Source organism: Podarcis melisellensis (genome assembly GCF_964234715.1).
Source record: "Podarcis melisellensis genome assembly, chromosome: 6".
Taxonomy (NCBI): Eukaryota; Metazoa; Chordata; class Lepidosauria; order Squamata; family Lacertidae; genus Podarcis; species Podarcis melisellensis.
In genome coordinates, this window is record NC_138538.1 from 50147880 (window position 1) to 50158307 (window position 10428).

At 43.0% G+C, this 10428-nt stretch overlaps 1 protein-coding gene across 1 annotated transcript in view; it reads right to left on the minus strand.

The window, feature by feature from the left end:
- ERI3 (ERI1 exoribonuclease family member 3) overlaps positions 1 to 7289 on the minus strand; it is a 196595-nt gene extending 189306 nt beyond the window's left edge. Inside the window, exon 1 of the mRNA XM_081914781.1 lies at positions 7177 to 7289. Within this exon, the coding sequence (XP_081770907.1) occupies positions 7177 to 7189 (13 nt within the window). The 5' untranslated portion in view covers positions 7190 to 7289. The remainder of the gene's footprint in view (positions 1 to 7176) is intronic.
- Between the last annotated feature and the right edge of the window lie 3139 nt (positions 7290 to 10428).

Genomic DNA, 10428 nt, shown 5'->3' on the forward strand with positions numbered 1-10428 from the left:
GCAGGGCAGACCAGGCAGTCAGTCATAGGCACTGTCAGTGCATCCTATGTATTGGAAGACATCTAATTCTCTGATCAATGGTTTGGTTTGAGGTTTAGGAATGAACTTTATGGGCAGGTGTTCTCTTCTCCCTGCTTTCTCCCCTCACATTGGTTTGATTAATAGAACTTCCTGATTTGTCAAACATTTTGTTGCACACTGTGGTTTGAACAATCCCTCAGGTAATTCTTTATCTTCCAAACAATAGTTTGCAGGACTGTAGAACATTTTATTTCTCTTGGAATCCTGGAGGACCTCTGATTATTACATGGTATTTGGCACTCTCAAGAGAGGTTTCATAGGGATTGGCCAGAGCCGTTATGAGGAACTGAAGACCAAACAGCCAACTATGGCTCTTCTGGATGAAAAATAGAGTATGGAGCAACCGTTCTCCACTATCTGAGGCCTCTTAAAGAAGGATTTGTGGTGGGTCCTATATCAAGAAAAGCTGTTAAAAGCACAGGAACTGTGCCAGATTGGGTACGGGGGGAGTCCTCTTGTAGAAAAGGCTTTGTTTTAAAGCAGCTTAATTAAAATTATGCGTAAGGGTTACAACAGATAAAGTTATATGTTCAAGAGGTAATATAATTTGGCAGAATAAGGGCAAGATCTCGTATCTCAACAGCACTCAAGTCAGTGGGAGGGTGAAAAGTAGGGAAAGAGATGGATTAACTTGAAGCACTTTGTATGCTCTTTGGCAGTTTTGGCCCTATGCTGAGAAATTGGGATGGGATTTAGGAAGCACAGGAAATTGCAACCGATGGCTGCCATTACCTCAGGCCAGGGTGGTCTGCCATAGGTCCCCCACCAAATTTAGTACTACCCCATGGAGAATTAAACTTAGAGCTCTTCAAGAGCTTCAGCATCAGCCAGAATGGATTACACAACCGTCTTGTTTCTGAAAACAGTTTCCGTATGCCAGCATAATCACTTTGGCTGAGTACAAATATTGTGATGATGTCTGTAATACCCATAAGGAGAAATCTTATATTATGCTATGTTCTGTTTAACAAGTTAATAATGTGTCGGACCAAATCCTTAAGTTCCTAACTTTGCCAGTGGGACTAATTAACCATCTTGGAGGGAATACTAATATTCACAGTGAACATTTTTATATTCTTGTTGTTTCTTGCAACCATGCCTTTAACTGCAATGTGTTTGGCTTAGAGACATTACTTTGAAGATATTTATTGCCTATATTCTCTCCTCAGTTTTTCTGCTGCTTTAATTTCCACCAAGATATTATGGGAAGTGACATCAGTAATAACTGTCACAGAGGAAAGGTGTTTCTATGTGTTGATGTTAGAAAGAAGATGCAATCCCACACATCTGTCCAATACCCCTGAGAATGGCTGTAGCATGAAAAATGGAAAAGTCCATATTAGGCCAATACCTTAATTAGACTGATCAAAATATCGCAAAATAATGTGCAAGCCTTTGAGTTCTCCATAACGTCATCAGGTTAGATTGTAAATGGAGAGAGGGGAGAACTGATTTATTTTATGTTCTTCTTGTTATTATTCTGAAATGGTGGTCAATATGAAATATTCAGCAAAGTGAAATACACCTTAAATGGGTAACTAAGACAATCAGGATGGGGATGAAGACTAGTTTTAGAGTAACTAAGTAGGTTCCACTAAATCCATAGTTCCTCTCATAGGAGTTGTTGTGGGTAAATGTGTAAAAAAGGAAAAATGGGTCAGGTTGCTAGGAGCCTGAAAGTTGCGAGTGAGAGCAATGCCATATGTACACCACTCCCTGGTTCCATATTCAATCATGAAAAGAGATTATAATATTTTCTACATCCATAATTATGCACTGAAAGATCAACATCTACCATTCTTTAACCACACTGAATCTGAGTACAAAAGGGTGATGGAAGTGCATTGAGGAGTAACTAATCCAAGTTTTTACTTAGACTTAACAAGGGCAGATATTAGATTTTTCTCTCTAGAACTCATGCATTTGGTAAAAAGGCTGCTTTGTGACTCTGAGGCTTCAATCCTATGCTCCACTGAACACAGAGGGACTTACTTCCAAGTAAGCGTCCAAAGGATCAGGCTGCAAAATATTGTCCTGTCCAAGGAAAGTGTCTAAACAAATAGATTTTATAACTGAGAATCTGTTTTTTGTTTCTTTTATTTTCAGATATGCCTGATTTTTCCTTTTTCTGCTGAATAAACTTTATTTGATTTTTAATCCGTACTATTTCTATGTAATCTAATGGTTTCAGCCTAGATACCCATAAGCCTCAGCACACTTTTTTTCCTTGTTACCTGAATAATACTGTATGTAGGAGGGCTATTGTGAGACTGGAAATCTTCTTTGAATAACCAAGAAAAGATGCATGGACTTCACATCAGTTCAGCTCCTTTTTAAAACTAGACATAGCAGTCATAACAAACAAAAGTGTATCCCATAAGAGCCACCTTCTCATTTTCCCATCCTGAGTTACATTCTCAAAATCACAACAGGGAATAGTTATATAGATTTAAACATGTGGTAAAAATATGGCATCTAGTTGTATCAGAATTGAAACTGGCTAGGCTAATTCTGCACTAAGTCAACCTCAGTCAGGTTATGTTAAATTTACCAGCTCATCTAAAAGAGCTCTTTAGTCTATGAAGGGATTCCAGAGATATGATAACATCAAGGTATGCCTAACAATATCATACACAAAATAGCTGTATTGCTTATTTTTGTCATATGTGGATTATGTTGCCTTTCCATTTTTACTCCACGGCTAAAGGCTTCTCAAGAGCACCCTTCTTGTGCAACACAAAGCATAATTGTTGGCCAGCCAGAAGCATGATTACCGGTACCTCAAATCATAGATATGGGGAGATTTGGTTGGGACCTTCCCCAGGGCTAATTAATTTATCTTGTAAAATTTGGTTCAAAACTAGTAGGCCCTCCTCTTGGAGATCTTGGGAAGCAGGGAAAAAAAAGCAAAATACAGAATTGGGCCACATTACCTAAGTGACCACCTCACCCCATATATTTTGTAAACTAGTCTGAGGTTGTTTTTGTTTTCTTTCTAGAATCAAGCAGTATATAAATTTTATGAAATAAATAAATCTGTGTAATAAATGTATCCCTGCTTGGCAACTTCTCAGATGAGAAGAGTACAACATGCCCCAGAGATTCACTTAGTTTGTACTTTAAACTGAGCTTTTTAATGTTGCAGCTCCACCACCCTGGAATCAATTCTCAGCTGAAATTAGACATATACCCAGTATCATTATATTAAGGCACCTACTGATTATTATTGTTAAATAAGGCTTTCATTATGGTGTGACAGAGTCATAAGAACATAAAGAGAGCCTGCTAGATCTGACCAATGACTCATCTAGTCCAGCATCCTGTTCTCACAGTGGTCAACCACATGCCTATGCGAAGACCAAAAGAGGGATCTGAGAGCCGCAACTCTATCCCCACTTGTGATTTCCAGCAACTGGCATTCAGATACATACAGCTTCCATCAGAGGGGGACAGTCTTTTATGAAATATTAATTGTACGTCTGTTTTTATTGCTTGTATAAAGGTCTTAAATTTGCTATTACAATTTTGCTCTCGACATTTCAAGAAACAGGGCTTGAAGAAGTCACATGGTTAACCCCCTGAGTAGACCAGCCATTGTCCTAACAAGGGAGGTGTCTCCATATATGATTTATTAAATGTTACTGGTTCTGCACAGAGAGGGAGGGATAAGGAGGGAGGTAGCAGGGAATGACAATATGAACAAATTGTTCCATTATTTCAGGGATGGCAAACCAGGGGATAGTGGATTAGAGGGATTTTATCTAGCCTTGGTGGACCTCACCATCTTGAATCAATATGTGGCACATTTTTGCCAAAATATTAAATCTTAACCAAAGCTGCTCTCAAAAGCAGTGGAAAATGAATAATGTGATTGGAGAGTTATACACTTTAATGTTATATTTATTTTTGTGCCTGAGCACATGTGTTCCACAACTGAAAAGTACTAATTGTGGTGCTGATTTTATGGTAGAGCCTGATCAACCTTGAAGGAAGCAGATTCTTCCGCAAAATTAACTTCCAGCCTCTACACTACGGCCCAGGGCCAGGGACAGTGTGGCCCCTATCAATGCAGATTGGCCATGCATTCATTTGCCAATGTACTTTTCTATACTTCAACTTCTCATATTCTGACTAACTGTATCTCCTGCTGTTGAGCTGGTAGGAAGGTGATAGTCCTTGCAATCCTTCTAAAGTGAGATCTGTAATCTGGAGCGGGGGGCGGGGGGCTGGGAATGAAAGAGACTACTGTTTCAGTCCCTTGGAAGTTCCTCACAGAAAAAGCAAAACTCTGTCCTTTAGAACTGAGCTGTATCCATTCATCATATCATCTGGAGGTTGCCTTCTGATGTGGCTCAGGTGGAAACTGACCAGGGCAGGAGGAACACAGTAGCCTGACCACTGTTGTCAGTGTGCTGATAACCTCTGGGTTGGATTACTGTAATATTATTGAGGTTAGTCTGGAAGCTGTAGCTGGTATAAAATGTGGTGCCTTGACAGCTTGCTGGGACAGAATATCACCAACATGTTACCCTGCTGTTGGAAGAATTCCACTGGCTGCTAAATAGCTGTACGGCTTGTTTTGATGCATAAAGTCCTATACAGTTTGGGACCAAGATACCTGAAAGATCATCTCACCCCTTATATATCCAGCCAATCACTGAACTCTGTAAGTGATGGCCTCCTGCTTATACTGTATCATATTAACAGAAGGTCCATTCTGCATAATAAAGGAACTGAGCCTTTAGTGTTGTGGCACACACCCTTTGGAATTCCCACCCCTTAAATATTAGGTGCATTCTCTGTTGTATTGTGCCTATGAAAGACTTATCTCTTCCAACAAGCCTTTTATTGGTGCACGTGTGTGTGTGTGTGTGTGTGTGTGTGTGTGTGTGTGTGTTTTCCTGGATGCCATTCATTAATTTATTCGTTCATTCATTCATTTTCTATGCCACCCTTCAACCGAGGATCATAGGACAGTTTACAATATAAAAGCACAAAGATACACAATGTAACAAAAGCAATACCCCCCGCCCCAGTTTAAAAGACCATAGATTGTTTAATTAGCTAAAGGCCTGGGAGAAGAGGAATGTTTTTGCCTGGTGCCTAAAGATATGTAGCAAAGGTGCCAGGTAAGACTCCCTGGGGAAAGCATTCCACAATCAGAGAGCCACATTTGGGACAATCCCAGCAGAGATTTTAAGTCACAAAATACGCAACAAAGTAAAACATGAGAAATATAGACTTTTAGACCTTTAAAATAGATACTTTATAGTGATTTCTAAAATATCCCATTTTAAAGTTTCTTTCCAAAGTTTCCTTCTTCCCTCAGCATAGGAAAAGACCATGTTTTGTAAATTAAAAAATGGTTTACTTACAAACTCTACAAAGGTCATATTCATGTTATTCAGAAATAGTTGCACATGCAGTAAAACATAGCTTACTTACAAAATGTTGAAAGTTTCTAAATTATTGGTATAGAAACTCAAGGGAGAGAGAGCGCTGTGTGGACTGAGCTGGAACAACTGGCTCAAACTTCTTCACACACTGAGGTTCGCAGTTAGACTGGGGAGAAAGAAAGGTTTGATTACCTAGTTCCTCCTAAGGTGAGGAGAAGTGGACATAGCCAAGCCTGGCAGGTCAGCTTACTGTATGATATTAACCGCTTCATGCATTAATTAGACTTCAGCACATTGGTTACATGAGGATGGTTATCCCACACCTTTTAGGTAGAGAATTTTCCCAGTCTCTACTTCAATTGGAATTGTTTGTAAGATGCATTTATTGTGTTATTACTTGTTTACTACCCTAGGCTCCTTTGGGATGAATATATATGTAATAATAATAATAATAATAATAATAATAATAATAATAATAATAGTAATATCATCACCATTTGTACTGTTGAAAAAGCAGACAGGTCTTCCTTTTGCATTGTGCAGCATTGCTGGATGCCTGCCATTCAGGGATGTTCCCTGGATCTCAAACAATCATTACTATTGTGACCTGCAACTGAACTAAGAGACAGATGTCCCTGACTGAGTAGGCCAGTGTAGTAATGTGCTACCTTATCCCTCATGCCACCAACTTGGGTCTATTTAATTTTCTCTTTGATTTTAATACAGATTTATTGAAAGTTTCAGTTATCAAAACAAACTGCAGTGGCAAATTGGTGTTCGTCTGCAGCCCTACAAGCACCTATAAACCTGCCATGGCATGAAATAAATGGCACTATATTGGAGGTCAGTTATTGCAATAGTAATCCTCCTGGGATTTCCACTGTGCAGTTTAATATTTTTCTTATTACCCTCTTTCTTCATTGCTATTTATGTCTTTCTCTTTACATTCAGAGTAACATGCTGCTGTCCACCTCAATAGGCAGAAAGTCACCTCAAATAAACCTGTGAACGATGCACAGCCAGAAATCCCCAGAAAATCTGTCTAAGAGAGGCCTCATGACACTAGGGACAACCTTATTAAAAAAATATTCCGGCTGGGCCCACTGCTTGTTTTTCAGCAATACCTCCAAAAGCGCTCTTTTCTGTTCTTTCTCTTTCCTTCACAGCAGAAGTTGGTCCTTCAGGTAGTGTTGTCTCAAGTTCTGTTAGGACAGCAGGAGGGGTTAAGTAGTGCCCAGGCCGGAGGAGGGGTGCTACAGGTGGGGAAGGGTCTGCTAGGTTGAATACCAACATGACTTTCACAACCAAATGACAAACAGAACCACACAGCAACAACTGGAACAACAACCACAACAGCAGCAGCAGCAGGAGGAGGAGCTGTGCTGCAACCGGAGACAAGATTAAGGCCTAGGCAGCCTTCTCCACAGGAGACCCTCAAGGTAACACTGGAGCCGCTCTGGATGTGCTTCCTTTCTATCACCATGATATGAGAGGAGGGGGGAAAGCAAAGAATTATACTTGACTTCCATGCCAGTAAAAAGAAAGCACACCCTCATGAACCTCACTCCTGCCCACCCCCCCAACCAACCACACACACACTATTATTTCCATGTGGCTGCCTTTGGGATTTCACAGATTGCTATCCAATAGATGCTGATTATATCAAGGAATCCCTGTGTTGCTGAGGGGCCAAACTCACCCTCTTTCCCCATATGGCACCTCAGAAAGGAACCAAGTCTCCCCTACCACCGCCTCCCGTGAAGGAACCAAGGAACTGTGCACTCTGATTTCTGGAAAGGCCTCCCTTAGGACTGTTTTTTTCTAAGTCTAGTTTATTCTCAGGGATGCTCAGATAGGGATTGCCTTCTCTGAACACTAGGGGTCGCTCAGCAGGTCTCTTCCTTCTCACAGGCTCTGCTTCTGGGCCTAGTCACCCTTGCTGCAGGGGCCTTTCCTACAGCAGGGTGGTGGTCAGACAGAAATTGAGAACTTCAAACATTTACACACGTGGAAGCTACTGCTGCAGGAAACAGGTTTGGCTCAGCTCAGGCAAACTCCTATCACAGACTGGGGAAGGAGCAACAACCCGCTCTGTGTGGCAGTGGCCAGACCAGCGCATGAACTTCAGGGAAGCATTCGCTGTGGGATAAACAAAGGGTTGTGGGGAGACAGGCATCTAGCAGGAGGGAGGTCCAAGTCAACAGGGAGCAGCAGGGCAGAATGGGATCAGGTGCAGACCTGGACAGATGCCCTGAGCTGAGGGAGGAGAGGAGGGCAGGCAGCAAGCAGGAGGGAATGCGTCATCAGTAGGGGGCAGGGCGTGTGAGTCAGAGGGGCAAAGAGGCCAGGAGGGGGTTTGACAGCCTACTGAGGCCAGGCTTGGCAGGTTTATGTCCCAAAGTATTTCCTGGCATTACTGTCCTGCAGTACCAAGGGGTGCAAAGCCACTTCTCTCTCGACTCCCCTTCAGGTGCCCTGGTCTGGGAGACTCCTGCCCACCCAGGCTGACATCCGTGGGCAGCTACCACACCAGCACCTCATTGTATTGTATGGCACATGCCACCTTTGCTGCCGTTTTCGGGAAGTGTGCCAGGTGTCCCGCCTCCATATGACTGAGGCAGTGGAGCTGCATTTTCAGCGTTCACAGTGCACACTTGATCACTATATGTGCTGAGCAGTGAGCCTGGCTGTAGCATGCATTGTGCTCTGGCACATCCATCAGATAAGGGCCTCAGCAGGCAGCCATGGACAGTGGGACGGAGAAGACAATGGTCAGTGACATCCCACATGCCTTGTCAGCCAAGCCGGGGCGGGGCGGACAAATGCCAGTGGTAGGCAAGGCCCAGGTAAAAAAGCAGGTGGAGGAATGCTGGTGATTCCTACCTTGGAACACTAAGCTACATTCCAGCCATGCAAAAAGTCAGAGTTTTCCACATACACATCTCTCCATCAAGGCAAGCAAGAGGCGTTGTCATAGTTCAAGAACGCATGCCAGCCAGGCAAAAATGCTTGGTGTGGGGCAGGGCCAGTGAGGGGTATAGCTTGATAAGAGGGGTTATGGCATGGGAAGAGGATGTGGGCTAGGAGAGTCCCAAAGGCCAGATAGAGATGCCTGGGGAGCTACATTCAGCCCCCAGCCAGATGTCCCCCCCCCAAAAAAAATATGTTTTTCTCCCGTTTAAAAGTCAATAACTTTTAAACTGTAACTACACTGGATTGCCCTAATTCAGGGGCTGTCCTGCATACATCATTCAGAATTACCAGCTCAGCAGTTCCCGCTTCAGACTGGAGCATCTGAGGCTTTGTTATATCATTAGGGGTTTATTCTATTGCGACAGCGGCATGTGCAGCTGTGCCTATGAGGACAGAGTCTTGGAGGAAATACACTGTTCTATACAGCCAGATGATTCACCTTTGCACATAAAGAAGTTTTGTTTTTACAGCTCTTGTTAAAGACATTTTCTCATCACGGCACCAGACATATTAAAGCCCACAATAAATTACACTCCCGCCCACCTAGAGCTCAAGCACACTGCTAGTTAAAGTTTCCTACCCAAACTTCATTTGCCTGCTTGTTGACACTGGGGTGTTCTAATGGTTTGATGAATACTGCATTTTTCATATCTATAGATGCTATGGATTGGTTATATCTATACTGAGCACAATTTTGAGGTCAGGGTGAGAGCTAGGGTCAAGTTGGACGTATGATTTTGGCTTTGTTTGGGTTTTATGTTTGATGCACAACAAAGCAAATGATCCCTGAGATAAACTCATTCTCAGAAAACCCTCCAGAGAAAAGGTCTATGCTACAATTTTTTTAGGTCACTTGTCAGTTGTTTATCCACTGTACACCTTCTGTTTGTTTCACAGAATCACTGCTGAAGCTGTACATCTTTGTGATGGTGCCCTTACAGGAATGCAAGGCAAGAAGACTACACGGAATGGAAAAGGCAACAGAAGGATGCAGGGGATACTGGAAAAGTAGAGCTGAGCGACCATCATTGTGAGCCAAACTTAATTTCCCATAGTCCCACATAAATTAGGGGTGGGAATGTTAGAAATGTCGATCCTATGTGAACCAGGTCAAATTAAATCACATTTCCAGGCTAGGGAAATTACTTTTGCCTGCAGCAATAGAGAATGGCACACAGCACAAATTAAGGCAAAGAGCCTAGTGCCCCTGGGCTGGCTGCACTTGTATCCACTTAATGCACAACGGATGGAATCTGTAATTAGTGCATTGCAATGGATCCATGTGGGACACTTGCTGACTGTCTGGTAGAAGGTTACTTTGGCAAGGGAACTGGAAATGGGATCTGTCACAAATCTCTTTCTAGTTAGGAACTAAGCCCACCCTGGATCCATAAAGAGGTGTGCTCTTTCTATCTCTCTTGATGTCCCAGGCAGGATTGCGAAGGGTCTGTGAAAGACTCCTGTTGGAAATTGTGGAGAGATGCTTTCAGCTAGTATGGACCATCCTAAGCCAGATGGATCAATGGCAGCTTCCTATATTCTTCTTGTTGGGAGGCTACCAGCAGGGCTGACCCAATACATTTTAGCACCTGAGGCAAACCATAAAATAGTGCTCCCCACCTCTGTCCAGGGAAGAAGGGGTGAGTGAAGATGTGCATCAGGAGCAAGGGGGCAGAATAAAGACCTACATCAGGAACAAGGCTGGTAGGAGACTAGCAGCACCTCCCCAGAGACTGATATAGAGGCAGCATTGTGGGGGCTGCCGAGGAGGCGACAGATCCAGCCCCCACGGAGCATGCTGCAGCTGTCGTTGCCACCACAACAGCAACAGCAGGTGATGCATTCCTTGGAAGCTGGATCTGCTGCCCCTGTGAATCCTGCCACCTGAAGCATTTGCCTCACCTTGTCTCATGGATGGGCTGACCCTGGTAGCCAGGATCAAACCATTAGGCAGGGCTTAAGAACTAATCAGTAAGAT